The following is a 24795-nucleotide window of genomic DNA, read 5'->3' on the forward strand; positions in this document are numbered from 1 at the left end:
ATTTCAATAGGGTAAACTCTGCTCATCTGAGAGAGCTGCTCTCACCTCCCACCAGTAAAATAGCCTGGTGATTTTGTGGGTGGCTGATGGGATTTCTAAAAAATAATTTTCTAATAATGTCTGGCTGGATTGTCAGTCCTGGAGCTGGAAAACTTGTCTATCCCTGGAGCAGGTATAACACAGGTCGTAGAAGTGCAAGCTTCCCCTCCAATGCTCTGCTAATATACCATTAGCCTGATATAAAGGAACACCTCTAGAAGTGAGAGGAGGTACTTCATTTCCCTTCACGCCCATTCAGTAATTGGGCTGATGTGACGGGGTTCCTGGGGTGCAACCTGAACTGTGGGACCGCTGAGTCCTCTGTCCCCCCAACCTGGGCTCCCTCGCACACTGTGATGCTGTTGGCAAGCAACAAACCTCTGTCAGGTACTGCACTTACACAGATATCCACAAGCAGGGACATGCCCAACGGAGTTACATGAAACTAACAATAGAGAGGCCTCAGTCAATTCCCTTCCCCCCCGCCCCACTCCCCAGCCTTGCACTGCAGAGCTGTGCTGCCTTGCCCTGGTCAGAAGCCTGACCAGTGTACATTCATTACCCAGTCTCAATGTGGAGAGGACACACACTAGCCTTTAGAAAAAAGAGCAGGAGTACTTGTGGCACCTTAGAGATTAACAAATTTATTTGGGCATAAGCTTTTGTGGGCTAAAACTCACTTCATCGGATGCATGCAGTGGAATATACAGTAGGAAGATATATAGATACACAGCCCATGAAAAAATGAGTGTTGCCATACCAATTCTAATGAGACTAATGGCAACCCCCATTTTTCCATTTCTCTGTGTGTGCATATATCTTCCTACTGTATTTTCCACTGCGTGCATCCAGTGAAGTGGGTTCTAGTCCATGAAAGCTTATGCCCAAATAAATGTTAGTCTCTAAGATGCCATGAGGACTCTTCGTTTTTTTTGCTGATACAGACTAACACGCTGCCACTCTGAAACCTGACACTAGCCTTTGTAAACTGAGCTGAGGTTTCCCAGGCACTTCAACCAAAACCCACTGCTTTGGTTAAAATATAAAACACATTTACTAACTACAGAAAGGTAGTTTTTAAGTGAGTGTAAGTAATAAGCATAGAGATCAGTGTTGGTTACCGAAGAAATAAAAGTAAATTTGCAGTCTGAGTTCTCTAAACTAAACAGGATTTGAATCAAGCAGTGCCTCACCCTGACAGATGGTATAAACAGGTCACATAACTTCAATACACAGGCTGGAACTCTCCTCCAGCCTGGGACCACCATCCTCAGTTCAAAGTCTTTATCTTCCCGATGTGTTCCCAGATATTGAGTTGTGGGGGGGAGTGAGGCCCAGTCATGATGTCACTTTCCCACTCTGATTTCTTCCAGCTGGCTGGAAACACCTATGCTTGTGACGTGTGGATCCACCCCCGTTGGTCAAGGATTCTCCATTGTCTGTGTGTGCTGTCTGTGGAACCTTCTGGGATGGTCGTTGGGAGTATGGATTCCCTTTAATGGGCCATCAGAGCATCTAGTTCCTCCATTGTTGTACCTAAAAGGCTGGTCGTGGATGTGCCAAACCTCACTATGGAGTTCAGTAACATACACATAAACCTTCATAACTTCCCATACAGCAGTAGCACATACAATCCAACAGGGTACTAATGTTCAACCGTTAAAGACTTCGAATGATACCTCACAAGGCGCACTTTGTACAAAACATATTAAGTGTATGACGGTGAATATGGGGGATCCAGGGTGGTGTTCTGAGATACAGCGTGCCACACCTGGCTCCTGCATCTCTGCAAAAAATGAGTGATTTTAATTATTTTTGTATTTAACAATTTTCCTTATGATTTGTAGTAACCTAGCACAATGTGTTCTGGACCCTTGTCCGTTTTAGAACTGGACTAAGGCCTCTAAAGAACTTTTAGTGCACACCTGCGGGGTCTACGTGGACCAGTTAGTGTGCAGCATGGTGCACTTTAGAAATCATCGTGTGCATTGGTGTACAGTGTAGACAAGCTTTTTGGCCAACAACTCATATCAGATAGGCCACCAACTAGCCAACAACTGGTAACAAATTTTGGTTGCTATGGAGCTATGCCGGATTGGAATGGGGACCTCAAGGTGATAGGTTCTAAACCGTCTTCTGTTTAAGAAGTGGCAACATTCTTCATTCTGGTTTCATACTCAATACCTGAGTATTTATTTTCTTTATTATTGCCGTCCCTGTTTTGCTTTTAAAGCCTGATCCAAAGATCATCGAAGCCAATTGGAGGGCTGTCTTTGATGCATAGAGCACAGCAAGCAGGGCTACAACAATACTGCACATTCAGACATCGGACAATTGACATATGAATGGCCACACTGGATCAGATCAATGGTCCATCTAGCTCAGTATCCATCAGTGACTGGTGCCAGATGCTTCCGAGGGAATGAACAAAACAGGGCAATTGATCAAGTGATCCATCCTGTCATCCAGCTTCTGACAGTCAGAGATATATGGACTCCCAGAGCATGGGGTTGCATCTCTGACCATCTTGACTAATAACAATTGATGGACCTATCCCCCATGAACTTATTTAACTCTTTCTTGAGCCCAGTTATACTTTGGGCCTTCACAACATCCCCTGGCAATGAATTCCACAGGTTGACTGTGCATTGTGTGAAGAAGTCCTTCCTTATGTTTGTTTTTAAACCTGTTGCTTATTAATTTGATTGGGTGACCCCTGGTTTTTGTGCTTAGTGAAGAGGTAAACTATTCTTCCTTATTCACTTGCTCAACATCATTCATGACTGAATAAGCCTCTATCAAATCCCCCCTTAGCCATCTCTTTTCTAAGGTGAACAGTCAGTCTTTTTTTCGCTCTCCTTGTATGGAAGCTGTTTCCTACCCCTAATCATTTTTGCCTTTTTCTCTTTTTCCAATTCTATTATATCCTTTTGGAGATGGGGCGGTCAGAGCTGCACGCAGTATTCTAGGTGTGGGCGTACAACGGGTTTATATAGTGGTATTATGGTATTTTCGGTCTTATTGTCTATCCCTTTTGTAATGGTTCCTAACATTCTGCTAGCTTTTTTTGACTGCTGCTGCACATTGAGTGGATGTTTTCAGAGAACTATTCACACTGACGCCAAGAACTTTCTTGAATGGTAAATGTTCATTTATACCTCTTCACTTGGTATGTGTAGTTGGGACTATGTTTTCCAGTATACATTATTTTGCATTTATCAATATTGAATTTCATCTGCCATTTTGTTGCCCAGTCACCCAGATTCCTTTGTAACTTCCCAATCAGCTTTGAACTTAACTATCTTGAGTAATTTTGTATCATCTGCCAACTTTGCTACCTCACTGCTTACCCGTTTTACGGCTCATCTATGAACAGCATTAGTCCTAGTATAGATATTTGGAGGACTTTTCTATTCTGTGAAAACTGACCATTTAGTCCTACCCTTTGTTTCCTATCTTTTGCCAGTTAATGATCCATGAGAAGACCTTCCCTCTCATCCCATGACTGCTTACTTTGCCTAAGAGCCTTTGGTGGGGGACCTTCTCAAAGGCTTTCTGAAAGTCCAGGGGCACGGTACCGACTGGATCACCCTTGTCCACATGTTTGATGACACTCTCAAATAATTCTAATAGATTGGTGAGGCATGATTTCCCTCTACAAAAGCTGTGTTTATTCTTCCCCAACATACCGTGTTTGGCTATGTGGCTGATCATTCTGTTCTTTACTATAGTTTCAGCCAATTTGCCTGGTACTGAAGTTAGGTTTGCCAGCCTGTAATTGCCAGGATTAGCCTTGGAGACTCTTTTTTAGAAATCGGAATTACATGAGCCATTCTCTAATCATCTGGTACAGAGGCTGATTTAAGCGATAGGTTACATACCATATACTACAATTTCATATTTGAGTTCCTTCAGAATACTTGGGTGAATACCATCAGATCTTGGTGACTTACTACTGTTTAATTTATCAATTTGTTTCAAAACCTCCTCTACTGACATCTCAGTCTAGGGCAGTTCCTCACATTTGTCACTTAAAAAGAATGGCTCAAGGATAGGAATTTCCCTCACATCCTCTGCAGTGAAGACTTTGACAAAAAATTCATTTAGCTTCTCTGCAATGGCACTGTTTTCTGTGAATGCTCATTTAACACTTTGCTCATTTAGTGGACCCACTGATTATGTGGCAGGCTTCCTGCTTCTGATGTTCTGCTCCAACAACACTACATTGGCATGAAAAGTTCTGTAAGTGTAAGGCTGTAAGAAGAAAGCCAGACTCAGCTGGCTCTGGTTCACCAAGGATGTATGTGTTTAGGGTGTGATTCCCTGTGGTCATTTGTCAGCAATGCCCCTTCCTGATCACATGGCAGGTTGCTACTGAGCACGAGACCATTTCCCCTTTCTCCCACTGTTCTTCCTCGTTGCTTTTTGATACCTACTGTGAATCACAGCAATTGAGACTCCCTGAAGGCTAAACACCATGCTTGTTTTTAGATGGTGGAATCTAACTTTCCTGATGTATTTAGAGTGGGTAGCAACTCCATCATGTATGTCCAAATTCCTTAGCCAGGACTCCAGACATTGTCTGCTAGTCAAATAGTGGAAGGTAATAAGTGTTCGAGCTAGGAAACTTTTGACCCCTTGCCAAACCTGTGGTATGATGCTCACCATTTGTGTGCCACCTCAGAGGAACTGATCAAATTGACCTAGCATCTACCTATGTAAAATCTCCCCTGGCTGGGTCACAGATGGGGTTCATACCAGAGATCTCCCTCATACCATATGCCTCTAATGTTTGAGCGACAGGGTTAGTTAGCATGAGAGCTGTAAGTGACTCAAATGTTACATGTTGCATCCCCTAGAGGGCGACGGAGCTGCAGTGTTGTTTGTTATACTAACACAGTCTAACTGGGTAACTCTGACCTCAATTTTTTGTGTTTTAGCTTGTGGCTAAAGAAAAATTCCAAATTAACAAGTAACAAGGGAATTGGCTGGCTCCTGTCATTGTTAGAGGACGTTCTAGAGCCTCTCTGGAGCTGGTTGCAAATGTCAGTGTTTCTTGGTCCAAAAAAGGGTGTTTCACTGAAGACATTTATAGAAAATTCATTTTTGATGAAAAAATTGGGGTTTTCAGGGGCAGAACAGAGGTCAACCACACAGCTGTCAAGGGTGGTCTAGGTCCTCTTGGTCCTGCCTCAGCACAGGGGGTTGGCCTAGATGACCTCACAGGGGCACCCTCCATCTCTACATTTCTGTGATTCTATGAAAACAAAGTTTTTCAGCACCTGAAAACCAAGAACTTCTTGATCTTTTCCAACAAAAGCCTGACCCTGGCTGTCCCAAATAGCTCTCAGACACTGGTTCAAATCCAGCTCTTGTCAGGAGTGAGCAAAAGGTGTTGCTGTTGGGGGGGAGGGGTAGTCAATCCCATTCCTGCTGACGTCTGTACACCACGGTTGGCATCAAGACTGGCAGTTTCTGCAGGCAGGCCCAGCATTGAATGCAATGTGGTGATGGAACTACTAAATTGCACCTGGAGGTCAGAGCTCAGACACATGGGTGGGGCTGAGTGAGGGAGCTCATCCTGTTCGTTTCCCAGAGTGCCCACATTCACACTCTCAGCTGGAGACCTCACAGCGTGTTGCATAAAGGGTGATCATCATTCTCCATCTTCCAGCAGGGTTAATGGAGACACAGAGGGTCAGAGTGAGAGTTGGGTATAAGAACCATACTTTGACTCCCAACACTGGTTCATTCCAGTGGCTCACAACTGCCCCTTTCCATCACGTTTACGCAGCATTATCAGGCTAACAAAAGTGAGGCTGTACAATACACTGGCTGATCATGTCTCCTCCTATTGTCTGACTCCAGCAATGCTAGTAGCTTGCTATTTACTCAGCCCTAACACCCTCTCCTTTAGATCAGAGGGTGTTGAGGTGTCTTGCCATGAAGGTCCCATCCTCGCTGATAGCCATGGTGTATATCACCCCTTCACAGTTAGACGTGTCTAAAACCACATCCAGGTTCATGTTTTGAGATCCAAATCAGTATCACCCAGAGCTGAGCTCTAAGGGCCAGACTGACAAAGATATTTAGGCACCTAGAAATACAAATAGGTGCCTAGCAGGTCTTACGAAAATACCTGAGTTTGGTACCCAACTCCCAGGGGCGGCACCAATGCAGCACGCACGTACTGGGGCGGCAAGCCGCAGGAGGGTCCTGCCGGTCGCTGTGAGGGCGGCAGTCAGGAAACCTTTGGTGGCGTTTCTGTGGGAGGTCCATCGGTCTCGTGGTTTCAGCGGCAATTCAGCGGCGCGGGACCCTCAGAACCGCCACCAAATCTGCGTGACCAGCGGACCTCCCGCAGAAACGCCGCCAAAGGCTCCCTGACTGCCGTGCTTGGGGCAGAAAAAATCATAGAACTGCCCCTGCCAACTCCCATTTACTTTCAGCACCTAAATACTTTTGTAAGTCTGGTCCTAAGGGCCCAGCACCAAAGCCAATAGGAACTTAATCAGGATTTAAACAATGTACCAAGCAGAGTAGGAGGAAGAGCATAGAAGACTCCCCGGAAGACTCTATCAGGGAAGCAAAGTGAGAGAGCCCGTTTAAGTGGGCAGCAAATAACGAGCCACAGCAGCTAGCCCAAGAAGAAATGGCAACAGGGATGTGGGGACAGCTACTGATGCATGAGTAAGGAAGCAGGTGAAACAGAGGCACAAGTCACCCAGCTGCATAATCCGATTTTTATTGCATCATCGTATCTATTTTGAACATTGACTGTGATCAGTGTATGTCATCCCTGAAAAGTGGTCAGACGGCTCTGCCCAACTGTGTTCACCGCCTATACACATCACATTTGTGTGACTTGCCCTTTGCAGCTCTAGAATTAATCAATTACACATTGCTGCTCAATAGAGTGCAATGAATCTTGCCTAGAAGCTTTGCACATGGGCCATCAGTATATCAGCTGATTGATTCAGGAGCGACAGACATAAAATAGGATGTGGGAGCTTGGTCTATTTCACTGCAGGTTACCTTCACTCTCGCTCTTGTACCACACAGGAAAATCCCAGAGGGTTACTGCTGTCCCTCGAAAGTTGGTAGAAGATTTTTACAAACAATAACTCAAAGCGATCTTTTAGCCCACTGCAAAAACATTGATCTTGTCTCCTTTGTAGAGTGAGTGGCTTACTCAGCTGTATGTAGTTCATAAATGCAGAGAGAAATGGTCCTTAATGGACACCTATCTAGACTTTATAACACTGCCCAGCAGCGGCTGACAGAGCATTCCACTTTCCTGCTGCTAGCCCAGTGACGCTGATCTGACATTCATATAGCGCTTGTCATCACAAAGGATCAAGAGAGCCTCACAAAACACCCTGAAAATTAGCCAGTGATTATTTCACTCCCCACCAGGCTGAACTGCAGCAGCTGCTGAACCGTGCACAGCCACGTTGCTGAACAGCGTTAGGGGAGGGAATGAAGAGTCCACCAATCTGGAATGAGACCAGAATGCTAATCCCTGGACCAATACCCTTACTCTTGAGAAAATCAGCAGGTTCTTTAACAATGCCAAGTGAGTAGGACACTGGTGTAACATCTCCCCGAGCCGAGCAGTTCGCTGCCCCTTACCCTTCAGCTGAGTTAGTGCCTCCGCCCCTATTTATCCACAGAACTTGCAGAACACAGGCAGCGCCTGCAACCAGAGATTAAACTGAGACTCACCACCAGAGCATTAATGCAGTGGATCTAATCACAACCTTGACCAATGACTCCAGAATACAACAGCACAAAGTTTCAGGAGCCCCCTGAAACTAGCCCTAAAGAAAGGAATGGGGGCTGCCCCAAGCCTATGAAGATGGGGATGGCAGATTGTCTCAGGCAGCCTCTGGCCAGCCAAATAGAAAGTCCAATGTTCAGTGAAGAGAAAGCAGGGATGCCCCAGGCCAGCTATTGGTGAGTCACCCCTTAGCCTGGCCCCCCACTCTAGGATGGGACCAGCCCACTAACCCCTCACAAGCAGCCAGAGCCTCAGCAGGAAGGCAACAGCAGGGATTCAGCTGCAGTGTTGTCTCTCCACTGATTTTTTTCTGAACCAACATTCCTGCTCTCCAGCAGTCACACAACACACACCTGGAGTCTGAACTTCCTAAGGGGTAAAACACAAGAGTTGGCTGCCAGTTTGTAACAAATCCATGTGCTACAGGATGCCAGCATGGAAGTCCTGCTCAATCTGCTCCAAAAACAACAGTCTTTGTCCTTTGGCTAAAAGGGAAGGTTATGCTATGGAGGGGTTTGTTTAAGGTGAAGATGGATTCCAAAGACCTGAGCAGGCAGTTTGCAGCCTCTTTCGTAAGAGGCACCTGGGGAAACCCAGGTGGGCCCTCTTGATTGCCACAAGACTATAAAAATGACTCTGGGAAGTTTTGGTAAGCAGCTAGGTAAAGCATCGTGTGTGATCAGGGTATTCCTGAACAGGGAGAGCTCTATAGCATGAGTGCGTGCTATCAAAGAGCTGTTAGCTCTTGTAGCAATATACTATGTTTGTAGAAAACAAGGTTATGCTGAAATAGATCTTACCTGCTTGTGCTGCTGCCGCTAGCACTTGTGCTCCCCTAGCTGCTAGTAACTAATTTAAAGTAAGGGTTTCAGTGGGTATTTTTAATGCTTAGACACAAAGCCTAAGTCCCCAAACAACAATCAAACAGTTCATGGTTTAGAACACCAGCCAACAGCAGCGTGTCCAGAAGAAAGGTTCACATATCTGCTAGCAAACACTGCAGCAAAATACATCTTCCACCAGAAGTCTAGTTGAATAGTGGGGCTTTGTTGTGTTGGCTAAAGGTGACTCACCTGGGCTATTTTGGGCCCCGGGAGTGTTGGGGAGTGAGTGGAACAGGACTCAAAGAGACACTGACATCTTTCCTTCTCCCAATTGCTTTGGGCCTCTTCTTGTGTCATGCATTAGAACAAAGTGAAACTGACTAAATATGGAAGATGAAACAGACAAGACTTACATTCTTCCCCTGTGCATTACAAGAAGTAACCAAAGAAGAGAGAGGATGAAAAATAAATCGGCTCTTTTTCAGAATGCTTCCATTTTTAATAGTCTGAAGTATGATCAGTAATACAAGTGTGGACAATTTTTGAAAATATATTATTTTCTCTCTACATTATTCCTCTAGCTCTGTAGCTGTATTTTGGGAAAAAACAAAACAACCCACACACCTTTCTGCCTTCATTTTCAGAGAGCTGCTACCTGTTTTTACTGTGCTGTGATGTTCAGTTCAACCCAGTCAAATAATAACCAGCGAAACATTTACAATTATTCTTTCGACCGCCTTTTTCTCGGCATCTCCTTCTTCAAAAAGATGTTTTCCGTACACACTGAAAATGTTTTACAGATTGTATTTAAAAACAATCACTTTCCATACGTTCAGTTTAATACGCTTACATTGTCTTCTGTGAAATTAAGTCTCTGTGGTCATCCTGTGTTTAAAAAAGAATTCCCCCGCTTACAACCACTTCTTTCCTTTGAAGAATGCGACTCAGCCCTGTTCATGCTGGATGCAAACGGCAAGCCAGTGGAGTAGTGTTCACGTATTTTTCATCATATTACAAAAGAAAGGCAATCTTTGCAGTGTAGCTTTTTATACTGTAGTAAAGAGGACAGAACTGTGCCTCAATTTAGGATTTAAAAGAGTGGCGTATGGGCCTGATCTGAAGCCAAGAGGTGTTTGTTCACTGACGTCATTGGCCTTTGGCTCACGGCTTATTTGTCCACCGTATATTGCTTATACAAAGTTTGGATGTGCACCTTTAGAATGACAAGGATCCAAGTGTCACATCTGCCTTCCAGTGAACAAACACAACCCCTTTCACTAAATCAAAAATTCATTTAAAATCCCTAAACTGCTCTATAAAAATAGGAGTAAAATAAGAATGACCAGTCATTAAAAATCAAAATGCGTTGAATAGTCTTATTAACAAAATCTCAACAGCTGTCTCAGAATCTTTTCAGCATAATGAATGGAGGGTGTGTACAGAAACAAAGAGTATTTTTAGCAGCACGGCAGTCAGGCTGCACTGACTTATACCTCTTCCAACCCCAGAGACAGCACTGGGGATTGCACAGGGTAGGGATGAGGGCAGATTTCGGTTCATTTTTAGTCTGTAGCAGTGTCCATTGATTCTTGAAAGATAGGTTCCGCTGCTGTTTCTAATTATTGTCCAGAATATTGATGTGCACAAAAAGCATGGCTGATGGGTACGGGTCCCCATTCTTGGTCAAAAGATGAATGTGGCGGTAGCCTGGAATGAGGAAATACACAGACACAAACGTTAAGTTTCAAGTGACGCCGTGGTTGCTACTCTGAATATTTTACACGCAGCACCATGGGCTTGGATGTAAAGATGTGAGAGAGCAGCTTATTTTTTATACGCAGGACTGGGGCATTTCTACTGCAATGCTAAAGAGTGACCATCCCACATCACTTCCATTTCCTATGCCCGAGTCTTCCCCTTCCCTGACCTTTAACTTTGGGCCATATAGAACAGGTACACCAGTGCACTGTGTTATGGTACAATACAGTGATATGTTATGACTCCACAATTACACTTCACACCGCTTCTACAGCTCTTTCCATCGGAGGGTCTCAAAGCCCTCAACAAGCATTAGCTGGTTCAGTGAATACGTTAGCTTTACATGACTTGCCCAGTGGCTCACAGGCAGTGGGAGAGCCAAGAATAGGAACCAAGAATCCTACTACTGCCACCCTGCCCTAATCACTGCTTCCCTATTGGTGCTACTCCATAAACAATATATCCAGATATTTTTTAAAGGTCCCTACTTATCCACCCCCTAATTACAGTGCTTATTACGTTGCTAGGAATACACTGGGCAGAGTTCCCATTTAACCTGAAACTGGGTCTGGTCCCACTACGTTTACAATAGATCACTCATGATCACTCGTGTTCAGACCCTTTGGTTCGTATTGTGCTGGCAAAGAGGGCAGCACTAGTATCAGAGTGCCCCTGAGGCACTGGCTCCGTACCGACCCCGACAGAAGTGAACTGCCTTCGGCATTAACACCACTGCTTCCTGTAGCACCTGGCCTTTCCGAGGCAGGCTGAGAGCATGCTGAAGTGAAGCTGCTTCACTTCAGAGTATGCTCAAACCACATCCTGTTTCCTGCTGCACGCCTGCAAGTGAATCCATCGTGTGCGTTTTCCCAGCATCTTTCTTACAATGTATTACTCGGGTCTCCAAAACAATGACACCATTCCGCAGTGGTCAATGTAATGGCTTATGCTGGGCCTTTAAGGGAAGTCTCTGGAGGCCACGCTACCCTAATCCTAACAAACAAAGACTCAGGCAGTCAGTGGTCTCAGGGTAACAGCTGGTCATGCGGGAAAACCCAGGCTGTTAGCCTCTCTAGGGCACTGCTTGCTTTTAAAGGGCCAAGCTGGTGTTGTTTGCTCTGCTCCAAAGCTCCTTACCTTGCTTTAGACAGGTGAAGGGGATGGTGTACTGTCCAATGAAGTCGTTTTTGGTTGATACATCGAAGTCTTCCACCACAAAACGGACCAGAGCAAGTTCGGGGACGTCAATGTCAAATCCAAACTCTTCATCCCACTTTGGGTTAAACCCTGAGAAAGGGTGAAGAAAAATAAAACCAGTCATGCCAAGCTGAAATCAAGATGGGATATCTTGCTTGGCAGATAGGCTCCAGCTCAGACACAAGCTATTAGGCTTGACGCAGGAATCACGGGGCGGAATTCTCTGGCCTGCATTACACAGGAGGTCAGACCAGCTGATCAGAACGGTCTGTTCTGGCCTTAAAACCCATGCATGAAATCTCAGTCCCACCGAAATCAATGGGTGTTTTGCCACTGACTTCAGTGAGGTCCAGAATTTGCTCTAGAAATCCATGAACTGATTGGAACAATGCGAACCACAAACAATTGGACTGGAAACAAGCTTTTTCACTCTACTATGGCATTTCTGACCATACATTGGCTCATGGAGTCCCCTCTACTGCAACAAGACCCAGTGGCTCTCATCTAGTTGTGGGGGATTGGCCTTATCCTCTTGGTACTCTGCAGAAGCCTTTCCATGGTGAACTGACTCAGAGGCTGTAAATTCCCATTTGGGACTAACCAACACTGACTCCTGTTGAGTGTTGATGTCACCTAGATTACCAAGGTGAGCAAAGATCTGCAGGTCCAGTGCTGCACAAGTATTCTGAGAATTGACCCCAGGAATTCAATAGGTAAATCTTAAGGGGAAAGAGAAAATCCCTCTTTCATCCAAAATTACCCACCTACCTGTTTGTGAGTACATGGCACCGCTACCTGACCTAGCCCAAATTGTGGTTCATAGGGCATCTTTTTAAAAGAAGCAGGATACTTCTCCAATGATGTAGTGGGTGGTTCAGATGCAAACTGCTGCTGAATTCAGCAAAGCAGTTGTCTCATGTGGGGATAAGTCAAAGATGGGGCGAGCAAACCTGAGGGCTGCATTGGGTTTCGTAAACTGTATGGATAGTCGGTTAGGGGAGGGGGTTGTGGCCTGCCCCACCTATCTGCGTCCCCCGGACTCCTGCCCCAACCCCTCCCATTCCCTGATGGCCTCTATGGGATCCCTGCCCCATCCACACACCGCCACTCCCTGTCCCCTGACCACCCTCAGGCCCCCGTTGCCCCATACAACCCCTCCTCTAATTCCTGACTGCCCCTAGAATCCCTGCCCCTGACTGCCCCCCACCACCCCATCCAATCCCCCCTCCTTCCTGATGGCCCCCTCGGGACCCCCGTCCCATCCAACCACCCCTTCTCCCTGTCCCCTGACAGCCCCCCGGAACCCCTGCCCCTGACTGCCCTCTGCTGCCCCATCCAACCCTCCCATTTTCCTGACTGCCCTCCCGGAACTCCTGCCCCCATTCAACCCCCCTGTTCCTCCCCCAACCGCCCGAACCACTATCCATACCCCCGCCCCCGACCACCACCCCAAACTCCCCTGCCCTCTATCCAACCCCCCCTGTTCCCTGTCCCCTTACTGCGCTACCTGGAGCACCGGTGGCTGGCGGCGCTACAGCCGTGCTGCCCGGCTGGAGCCGGGCCACACCGCTGCCGTGCAGCACAGAGCCCTGGTCAGGCTGGGTTCTGCAACGGAGCTGCCCCAGGAGCTCACAGCCCCACCCCACAGAGGCTTGCGCCGGCGGTGGAGCGAGTGAGCTGAGGCTGCGGGGGAACATCAGGGGAGGGGCTGGGGGCTAGCCTCCCGGGGCAGGAGCTCAGGGGCTGAGCAGGATGGTCCCAAGGGCCGGATGTGGCTTGTGGGCCGTAGTTTACCCACCTCTGGTCTAAGATGAACAGGAAGAAGTGCAACTGTTCAGGGGAACAGCCCTGAGTGCCGGGGAGAATTCAACAGGCCCAGCCCTGCTGTCTTGATTCAGGCAAAGCTCCAACTGGCTGAGTACGCAGTTCTGCCCGAGATAGGATTAGGTCTCTGCCCAACTGGTTTATAGTTTTTGAATTGGGATTTCTTTTCTGCATACAGACAATAGCACTTAGTCAGTAATGAAACTGACTGAGATCTGCTGCAGCTTTTCTTTGTTAGACCCACTTTAACTAAAAGAGCTGCTGAAGTTTCATTTACCAGTTAGTAAAAGAAATAGCAGAGCTGGAAGGGATCACAGTCATCTCCACTCTCCTGTGATAGAACAGACCTGGGCAAAAAATCCATCAGCTTTTTGCAGAGAGGAGCCCTATCATAAACGCAGCCCTGGTCCCCACCTACACCCTGAGGGTGGGCTGGTCACTAGCTGACCTGAGATCTGGCTCTGGAGGTCAAAAATGCCCCAGAGAGCTGGAACAAACCCCAGATCTGAACAGTGGATCGGGAGCCAAAGGTGATACCTCTGGGGTTTCTCTCCATCCTCACAGGATTGGACAATCTGGTTGCGAGGAACACAAGAGCCACCCCCTCTTTTGGATCACTGAAATTCCCAGCATCTTACTCAAATCACACATTACCCTTTGTTTGAAGAACAGAGGCTGCTCTGGCCAATCTGATCAGTTGTAAAGGTCTGGGTCAGCTGGAAATGAGGGAGTGCATAGGGACCCAGGCAGACAGCCAGACGCTTCCTGCCCAGCTCTGATACTGACTGATGTTACGTAAATCACTGAGGCTACCTTGTGACTTGGACGACACATCTGTGCTGTGGGATAAGGGGCAGTACGAACGCCCCTGCACGCGCTACTCAGGTCAGCTACGCAGACCCAGGAGCAAGTAGATGGTGAATGGAGTGAGCTTTGGCTCCACCCATAAAGCGCTGACCATACAGCTGTGCTGGTGCAGGGGGTGGCAGAGTTTGCTGCTGGTTTGGGTCAGCAGCACATTGCTAGACCCCCAAAGCTAGAGTGAAGCAGGGAGGGAATTATGCCTCAGTGGTGTGGCTGCCTTCTAGCAAGGCTCAGGACCCTGCCAAAAGGCACAATCCAGCCCTCACCCACTTCAGTTTCCACATCTGTAACAAGAGGATACAGATGCCTGAGTAAAGCCCTGTGAGATCTCTGGCCAAGAAGTACTAAGTACTGTAGTATTGCGTTTCAGAGGAATATCTGAAGCAAAGCTCTGATCTTTTGGACATTCATTCATCCCGTCAACGCTGCAGAGGCCAGAACCCAAACACTAGATTTGGGCACTGATTGGAGCTGGGGACATTCAGGTTTGGGCTTTGGTTCAGCCTCATTTCTACTGCTGATGGGGATCTTGCGACCAGATGATCAGAACCACAAAATCAAAGCTGAGCAGCTGACAAAGTAACAAACGGGCTAATCAGATCAGAGGCACCCACACTTCAGAATGTCTGAGCTCAGCTGGTTTGTTTGTCGTTTAAACAAGCCACTCCCAAGAAACAAACAAGGAGATGGATAGAACATCCTGTTCAAAACTCAGCGGAGCTCTATACAAATTGTTCAGAGGACAGTGGTTCTGGGCGAGGCCTGCTCTAGCGAAGCAAACAGTGGGCTCACCCCTGCAGGGCACTGCGTGCCCTCAGCATCCACTGAAGGGCACAGGAACTGAGAGCATTGCAGAATTGGGCCTCAGACACACAGTGGTTTGCTGGGAATACTATTCACAAGGGGAACATTTGCGGGTAGTCCATTTTCAGTCTGATGCTCTCATCAGACAAAGGCATTAAATGGGACATTTAAGTTGAACAAACGCACTTCTGAACCCCTTCTTGCCTGGACTAGGATCAGTATTGCCACGCCCAACCATTCAAAAAGCATGAGTCAGGATCCAAAAAAAATCCTAATGTTTGGCTTAAAACCCCTGAGAGGTTTTAAAAGTAATAAAGTTGGGGTGCTTCTTCTTTGCTTTCTGGTTTGAGTCTTTAGGGCACACTCGGGTCCTCTTTCCAAGCTCTGCCCTGCAACGACAAGGGCTCAGCCACTTACTCTTTACTAATGAAAGTTGAAAGTCTTGTGTAACCGCGTAACTCCAGGAGCTGGGAGGGACTGTGAAAAAACACTACAAAGTTGCAAGCCTTGCAGCAAAACTGTGAGCTGATGTGAATGTAAAATATATGTAAATAGATAATTGACGAGCTACGAGGAGATTTTCAGAGACACAACTCCCACCTCTTATTCACTCCTAATGGGAATTAAGAGCCTTAGCTACTAAGCTGATGATTCCTACATGAACTCATCAGGAAGCACTGATTTCACACAACCGTCCACAGAGTCATGTCATCCATCTCCTTCCCAGGTGGGGGTGCAGGAGGAACAGTGAGGGATGTGCTCCGGAAAGCTCAGCCTGGATCTACAACCCTTTGATCTAAGAACCACTCCCTGCGATGTTTTGATTGGGCATCACAATGACACGATTAAAGGTCAATATCTTCATAGCTTGTTTATGGAGAGCAGCTTCCTTGATGTCACAAGACAAGGCAGCGCTAACAGTTAAGGTCTAATCTCCGGCATCTGGTCCATTTAGATTTTGTGGGAAGGCAAGATCGTCACTGACTGGTCCTGGGCGGATTTGACAGCATTAGTCCCAAGACTATGCTTTGGTCACTAGGGGATTTGCATGTGCAAAGCAACAGCTCAACATTGTGCCCTGTGGCCCCTACCTGGTAACAGTCAGAAATCCCAAGCATTCCCAGTGCCCATTGAATCTGTTCCCTGATTTGAGACTGTTCCTTGATTTGGGACTTCCCCTCCTCCTGTGGGGTGAGAACATCTCACTGATTTCAATGGAAGCTCAGGGCACTCAGGCTTAGATCCGCAGAGGTATTTAAGTGCTGATGGGAGTTAGGTGCCCAAATACTTTTGAGGATCTGGGCCTCAGGGCCATGCAGGACAGAGCCCTTGATGTAACTTGTATCAGGTTTCCAGCTCAAACAGTGACCCCAACAAATTTGGAATTCCTGTCCCATTTTGCAACATTCACTGAAAAGTCCCTCTTTCTGTAAACATTCCTGACAGTAAACTCCCCTAAAGTCAACGGGAGCGGTAGGTGCCCAGCAGCTCTGTAGCTCCAGGCCTTGTGATGGTACATGCACAGGGCAGAATTTGGCGAGGAAGTTACTGAGCTGTTTCTAAACCCACAGGCATGTGACTGAAAGGAAACAGACACGAACCTCTGGAGCGGGGCCACGTTTTACTAACTGAAATCTAAACCAGGAAGGAAGGAAAGGAGGAAAAGGGAAATACCGCTCGCCCTGGAGAAAATGTGGATGGTGTTTACATGCACTTGGCTTTGATGCCACACAATAGTGTAGTCTGTGTGTGTGCATTGTGAGCAGCATCTTTCCCTGTCTCTGTGAGGAAAGTGCGTGTTGATTTGACAGCTATTTACTGCCTGGATCAGTCTTGCAGGAGAGGAATCTAAAGTTATTTCTTGCTCTAGGTAATTATATGGCACTCATCAATGAAGTAGCAGCTAGCCTCACTGTTACTAATGATCCATCCTCACAACAGCCTGTGAGGAGGGAAGTATCATTGTCTCCATTTTGCTGATAGGGAACTGCACGTAGGAGAGAATAAGTGACTTCCCCAAGGTCACAGAGGAAGTCTGTGGCAGAGCAGTAATTGACCCCGGCTCTTCAGGGCCACAGTCTGTAACCACAAGACCTTTCATCCTTCCTCCTAGAGCAGTGGTTCTCAAACTTTTGTACTGGTGACCCCTTTCACATGCCAAGCATCTGAGTGTGAACCCCCCCCCTTATAAATGAAAAACACATTTTAATATATTTAACACCTTTATAATTGCTGGAGGCAAAGTGGGGTTTGGGGTAGAGCCTGACAGCTCATGACCCTCCCATGTAATAACCTTGCAACCCCCTCAGGGGTCCTGAGCCCTAGTTTGAGACTCCCTGTCCTAGATGTCCATGATGTATGTGAATTTAGCACTGGTGAAAGGTGCCAGTTTGGCTTCCCTGGTGAATTAAGTCCTATATTTATCCACAGGACAGATCCGAAGTTTCCCCACCCTGTCCCATCAAAGAGTGTAAGCACCATGCTATGAGGAGGATGGTTCAGTCCCTACGGCCCATTGAGTGGGTGAGACCATTCCCACCAGACCCATGTACAGAGGGGACCCTCTGTGGACAGATCCCAGCAGACAAGTCCAGGGGCAAGGGCAAGAGTGGCACAGCCACTGCAGAGGCATACGGCTGTGGCCTCTCATGAATCCTCTCCAGGCTTGAGAGCAGGCAAAGGACAGGCCGATCCCTCCAGAGGAAATTTCTTTCCTTCTGAAAGGTCACTGAGGCCTGAGCCCAATGGTAACAAATCCATGCAGTTATCCTGTTTTTGCACCAGTGTTAATGAGCTCAGGATCTGGCTCACTGTCCATACCCAGGAGCAGAGGCATGGCAGCGGGTCCAGATCTGAGCCTGCTGCTCTGTACCATGAGCTGTTCTACCTGCCGGTGGGTACATCAGGGTGGGTGAGGGGAGGCCACGTTTAGCTGCACTTTGGAGGGTGTCATCGCACGAAAGCATGTTGGGGTGTGAATTACATTACATTACTTGTGCATAGAGTGAAACCATGCCAGCGTGTCCGTGGGATGCTCTGATGGAGTGGGAAGCCAAGCTGTGATGCAGAAATCTCTCTTACCGTTGTTTTCAATGACTTTGCTTTGTTTCTTGCCATTGTCCCGCTGGACCCCATGAACCTCGACTGTCACCCTTGGATCCACAATGGAGTTTTTGCTTTTGTTCACCTTGGGCAGCTGCTGGCCGGAGATGATCTGCAGAGGAAGCAGAGGGGACAGTGGCACACACTCAGGATGAGACCTGATTTGCAAAACTGTCATCTCTTTTCTCAAGGCAATATCCCTTGGGAATACAGCAAGTATAGCAAGTCAGACCACCGTTCTCGCAAAACTCCAGCACCTGATGCTTCAGGGAAAGGTGTGAAAAGGCCACAGTGTTCTTGGTCAACTGTGCAATGCTCCACCAGCCATGGCAAGGGGCAGGGAGAAAGAATTCCTAATGGACGCCTGCTGATGAGCAATTTATCCCCTGAACCAAAACTGAAGGATGTTTACCAAATAAATGCTTGTAGCCATAACAATAAATAATGACCTATGAGCCCTGACTACCCTTGTTTTATCCTCTTCACACATTTTATACTAAACCAAGAAGGCGAAGTCATGAAAAGAGAGTGCTGTCTGTGAGCTGGGCTCTGCCACCCCAACGCATTATTATCATAATTTATTATTTGAATTGCGATCGTCTTAGCAGCTGCAGTCATGGATCAGGACCGCACTGTGCTAGGCACTGTTCAAACACAGACCAAGACAGCCCCTGCCCCACAGACCTTATAGTACCATAGGCCCCGAGCCTACCAAGATTTACACATCTCCTTCACTTTATGAATACTGAATAATCCCATTGACTACACTGTGCATCAAGTTAAGCATGTGCGTGAGTCTTTGCTGAACTGGGGCTTTACTTTGTGAGCAGTTCCTTTGACTTTGAAAGGAATTCTCGCAGAGGCCCCGATTCACACTGAAGTCAACAAAGCCCGATGCCAGCTCTCTCCACATATCTATTCAAGTGACACCAAGATAGGACCTAATCACATCAGCCACACCATCAGGGGCTCGTTCACCTGCACATCTACCAATGTGATATGTGCCATCATGTGCCAGCAATGCCCCTCTGCCATGTACATTGGCCAAACCGGACAGTCTCTATGCAAAAGAATAAATGGACACAAATCTGACATCAGGAATCATAACATTCAAAAACCAGTGGGAGAACACTTCAACCTCTCTAACCACTCAGTGACAGACTTGAAGGTGGCAATTTTGCTACAAAAAAACTTCAAAAACAGACTCCAAAGAGAGACTGCTGAACTCGAATTAATATGCAAATTAGATACAATTAACTCAGGCCTAAACAGAGACTGGGAATAGTTGGGTCATTACACTAATTGAATCTATTTCCCTATGTTAAGTTCTCCTCACACCTTCTATAGGTCATCTTAATTATCACTTCAAAAGTTTTTTTTCTCCTGCTGATGACAGCTCATCTCAATTGATTAGACTCTTCCTGTTGGTATGCATATTTCCACCTTTTCATGTTCTCTGTACGTATAAATATCTCCTGTCTGTGTTCCATTCTGCGCATCCAAAGAAGTGAACTGTAGCTCATGAAAGCTCATGCTGAAATAAATTTGTTAGTCTCTAAGGTGCCACAAGTGCTCCTGTTCTTTTTGCGGATACAGACTAACACGGCTGCTACTCTGAAAACTGAAGTCAATGGGGACTCATGCACATGATTGATTACTTCGATGACTAGAGCTGGATTTAAGCAGGAGTTTCAATCTTGGTGAGTCAGGCCCGTGAAGGTACTGCTCAGTGCAGGGAGAGGTGGCAGAATTTAGATTTGTAGAAGCACACAAAGTTGGCATTGCTGTTACAATTTTCCTATTCCAATTCTTACTTTAATCTGGAGTTTCTTCCGCATCCACCAGGCTCCTTCAGTGATGGATTTGGGATTGAATTTGGATTGCTTGTCCCGAAGGAAGTGTGGCTTTAGGACATACCCAGAAAACCCATTGTCCTGGAATCGACCCTGGTAAATATCCATTTCTGGGCCTGGCGTCTGGAAATTCAAGGCAACTGGAACAAAAAAAAATAAAATAAATTCACCTTCCTGTAAGCCAACACACCTGGTTTTATAGTGCTTTTTACAGAATACAGCTACCTTCATGCATATAAAGATTTGCCTTTGTGATCTGCAGCACAATAGTGATAAACTTTGCTTCCCAGAGCACTTTTCACCTGAGGATTTCACAGACTTTAAAGGGACCATCCTGACCATCTAGTCTGACCTCCTGCATAACACAGAGTTTCACCCAGTAATTCCTAAACTGAGACTACACCCTCAGGTTGAAATGGAGAGTATCTTTGAGAGAGACTTTCAATACTGGTTAAAAGATTTCCAGTGCTGAAGAACCCACCACATCCATAGGTAAGTTGTTTCAATGGCTAATTAACTCACTGAAAACTGCACTTTTCTTCCACTCTGAATTTATCCAGCTTCAGTTTCCAGCCATCTGAGATTTTTAGGCCTTTGTCTGCTAGATTAAGAAGCTCTCTATTTTCAGAAATTTCCATGTAGTTACTTAGACCCAGATCTTCAAAGGTATTTAGAAACCTACATACCTCTGGGGACCTGAGCCTTATAGACTGATCAAATCACCTCTCAGCCTTCTCTTGGCTAGACTAAATAGACTGAACTTCTTTACTCTCGCACTATATGGCAGGTTTTCCAGACCTCGAATCATTGTGGTAGCTCTTTTCTGAGCCCCTCTCCAGGTTATCAACACCTTTTTTGAAGTGTGTACACCAGAACTGGACACTATATCCAGTAGTGGTCTCACAAGTGCCGCATACAGAGATAATACTACGTCTCTGCTTCTACTCGATATTCCTTTGCTTATACAGACGAGGAGCGTGTTAACGTTCCTTGCCACCATGCTGTAGTGGGAGCTCATGTTCAGCTGGTTTTCCACCATGACCACTAAGTCCTAAGTGCCCTACAAAAATTAAAGACAAAAATGATCCTCTCATTCACACCTCTATTTTTTCACCAATAAATAAAACAAATAAATGCAACATAATCTGCCCACTTACATAGGTGCCCAATTTTCAGCACCCATGTTTAACAATGTTGGTCTCAGTGAATTCTCCAAGGTCACAGCAGCAGTTGGGAATAGAACCCAGAATGCCAGACCTTCAAGCGCATTCTCTAACCATTGGACCATGGAACGGGCAATAATACTTTATTTCATGAGTAGCTTCATGGAGCCCTTGTTTTCACAATTTGTTTTTGAAACATTCGTATCTCCTCAAAGTTTCAGTGTTCCAGGAATGTTTAAAGATTGCTACTTTGTGTTAGATCTGTTACTTTTGTACCCAGGAACTCACCAGCTAAGGCACAGACAGCAGGCTAAATAACCGGCTTGCTTATTCACCTGATGTTGCTTCTTTCTTTGTCACACTGTATCCCTCCACTACTATGGGTCTTGATACATATTGGTGCCCTCTAGTGCAGTATTTCTCAACCTTTTTGATACCAGGGACTGGCTTGCTGCCTTCCTAAACTGTGTCAGGGAGATCTCAGGAACTAATACCAGTCCAGGAACCGGTCATTGAGAAATACTTTTCTAGTGGTTAGGCATGGAACACACACAATTACATTACCTACATTACGCTCTGAATACAGGAAGCAGCTGCAGAAAATGAGGAAATATGGAGCTTCATAGTTACAGCACTGCACTGGGACTCAGGAGGTCTACATTCATTCCTGGCTAGCCACAAGTTTTCTGTCTGACCTGGGGTATGTATCTTCTGTTTCTGCGTTCCCCATTTGTTAAACACAAATACCAAGAGTTCACTATCTCACAGAAAACAAAACTCATGACAGATGTTAATCATGTTGTTTAATGCATTGCTAGAATGTGTTTACTAGAATGTGCTAGAATGAGATACTACAGTGATAAGCACAGTATAAGAACCTGCACAGCATAGCATAGTATAGCGTGTTGTGAGCAAACATTCATCAACGTGCGTGATGTGCTCTATTGACAATAGTGGTGAATTACCACAGACCAGGTCTATAAATAATCTTCTCCGTCAGTGTGCTGGGTTACAGGGTTGATCGGTCTCCATGCCGAATCAGCGCTTAGCCTCTCTTCAGGGACTGAGGCCACACACAGGTCAGTCAGATACTAACAACATTTAGGTCCCTGTTGATCTGGGTCCAGTTTGCAACCTGGTAGCTTTCAATTGCACTTACTGATCTGACAGCCAACGTTCCACAAGTCAACTGGGTTATAGTTGGAAGAATCTGTCCTCCAGCCAGCAGGATAGACCCGGCTCAAATGCCTGATGTTGTGATGAATAAAACTGGTTCCTAGAGAAATAAACACCCTTTTGAGTGATTTGTGCTATTTTTATTCCTTTTTAATGTCATGCAGCTCCTTTACTTGTCTTCGCCTGTATTTTAACTTTTAACCCAGCTGGGAGACATCGCTGAAATAATTCTGTCCGGCCAACTGCAGTGTTGTACCTACATTACTTACATACACACACACAATTCACCACATTACAATATCTATTTAAGATTTTTGCTACCATGCTTAAGGAGTGTAAAATGCTGCTCTGGCTAAAATACCCTCAAGGTACCAGTTGTGGATTACAAAAGAGATCCAAAAGACAGCACTGAAAGCAGCACAAATACTTAATGTAGGGTAGGGAGGGAAGTTGCGATTTATATGTAGAGAGACAATGCTAAGTTGTTTTTAGATTCTAAGGCGCTACCAATCATGCAGGAGAGGACTCTCTTTTTCTGGCCATCTTGCCTTTAAAAGCGAATCATCAAATGGCAAGACTAGAGAAGGAAGCGAGCACAGAGTGTGTGGGTTCACGAACAAGGGCACTGACACGGAGGGGACTAGCAAAGCCTGTTGACAAGGCTGGAGGCACGTACCTGACTCCTGCGCCAGTTTCTGGGCTTTGCTCTCAGTGAAGGACGACATCTCGTAGAAGGCACGGGGGGAGGTGGTGTTGTCGAAGCCCTGGAAGTGGACGCTCTTGCAGTAGATGACGATGTCCGATAACTCCTTGGCCAGCTTTAATTTGGCGCTCTGGAGACAAGAAAGGAACAGGTTTGGCCTTTCTTCCACACACGCCCTCCCAACTGCGCAGTGTACGCACTCCAGTGATCACCGGGGAAGGACACCAGGGCCTCATTCCTGTCTCCTTCACAGAGGGATCCCCCAGTTTTTAACACTCAGAACCTTTAATGCAACTGGACTGTACTCGGCTTCTCCTCCTCTCCCAGAACAGGTTGCTTTCAATGCTGACCACATGAACAGGCTGATTCCTGGTTGCACATTTGGTCTAGGCAAACCCCATTCCAGTTAAGAAAAAACTCAGGATGGCTGTGGGATTGGCGTTTGCATGCTGTTACTCAGTTCACTCTTCTGGCCATAGGCACCAACTATTCCTGGCGCCGGAGGATGCTCGTGCCCCCAGCCCCGCCCCTGCCCCGCCTCCATTCCAGTCCTCGCCCCAACTCTGTCCCCTCCCTACCCCATTGGACTCCTTTCCCAAATCCCCACCCCAGCCCCGCCTCTTCCCTGAGCGCGCCGCATTCCCCCTCCTCCCCCTTCCCTCCCAGCACCTGCCGCCATGAAACAGCTGTTTCGCGGCGGCAAGCACTGGGAGCTAGGGGGAGAAGCAGGGATGTGGTGCACTCAGGGGAGCAGGCAGAGGGGAGCTGCACCAATTTTTCCCCATGGGTGCTCCTGCCCCGGAGCACCCACGGAGTCAGCGCCTATGCTTCTGGCTCGCAGGCTGCTAGCAGTGGGAGGTCTGGGAAAGGTCTGGGCTGTGCATGTGAGCCCTCGACTCCAGCACTCAGACTTTTCAATTGAGTCTCAGCAATTGATTGTCTCAGGGCCAGCCATGCAAATCGGAAGATCTAGCCTGGCTGGGAAGAAGGGAACAGAGAGGGAAGGATTTCTGGCTCCACAAAGTTTGAAGCTCTTTGTTCTGGGATAGATGGGTTCTGATTTGGTCATGTGATGCTTTGGCCCCCTTGCTGCTGCAGCCACCTTAATTACTTCCGGGATTTAACAGGAGCAGGCAGCTCCTGTGAGGGAAAGAAGCAGGAAAGAAAAATAACCAACGTCCAAGGAAACACCTGCTTGATTCCAGATTAGACATGAAATATAAACCTTTGGAAACTAGGGAAAACACACGATGGACCAGAACCACAGCGGGTGTTCATCATCATAGACTTCACTGTTATACACCCATAGTGAATCTGGCCCATAGTGCATAGGGACATTCACACACACCTGGAGGCTGGGAAAGATCAGTGGTCTGAGATAAAGGGCCAAATTCTGCACCTGGATGCGGCAATGAGTTATGCACGTGTGTCTAAGGGCAGCGCTTTCAAAAGCTATGTTTGAGTCTAGGGAAGGACCAAGATTCATAAAGTTTGGCCCTGCCTTGCCTGAACAAATCAAACCTTGCCCCTTGGTGTAAATCAGCAGAGTTCCACTGGAGAGACACTAATTTATACCAGTTGAGGACCTGGTCCCATATTAGAAAGTGGGTTTGTTGGACCTACACTACGTTCAAAGCCCCATGTAGAAGGGTCTAGGTTTCACAGCCCCAGGATGGGTGCAATGGGATAAAGTACTAATGTAATTTAT

The 24795-nt window shown here is 46.7% G+C and overlaps 1 protein-coding gene across 2 annotated transcripts in view; it reads right to left on the reverse strand.

Annotated features, from left to right (window-relative positions):
* Nucleotides 1–9118: 9118 nt before the first annotated feature.
* Nucleotides 9119–24795, reverse strand: part of PLCD1 (phospholipase C delta 1) — a 98680-nt gene continuing 83003 nt past the window's right edge. For both annotated transcript variants that reach the window (XM_050942529.1, XM_050942528.1), the window contains exons 10-15: nt 23061–23217; nt 22368–22484; nt 20007–20185; nt 18172–18304; nt 11539–11688; nt 9119–10350 (exon numbers count right to left, since the gene is read on the reverse strand). In XM_050942529.1, coding sequence (XP_050798486.1) covers nt 10259–10350; nt 11539–11688; nt 18172–18304; nt 20007–20185; nt 22368–22484; nt 23061–23217 — 828 coding nt within the window. In that variant the 3' untranslated portion in view covers nt 9119–10258. The remainder of the gene's footprint in view (nt 10351–11538; nt 11689–18171; nt 18305–20006; nt 20186–22367; nt 22485–23060; nt 23218–24795) is intronic.

This window comes from Gopherus flavomarginatus, chromosome 2 (genome assembly GCF_025201925.1).
Source record: "Gopherus flavomarginatus isolate rGopFla2 chromosome 2, rGopFla2.mat.asm, whole genome shotgun sequence".
NCBI lineage: Eukaryota > Metazoa > Chordata > Testudines > Testudinidae > Gopherus > Gopherus flavomarginatus.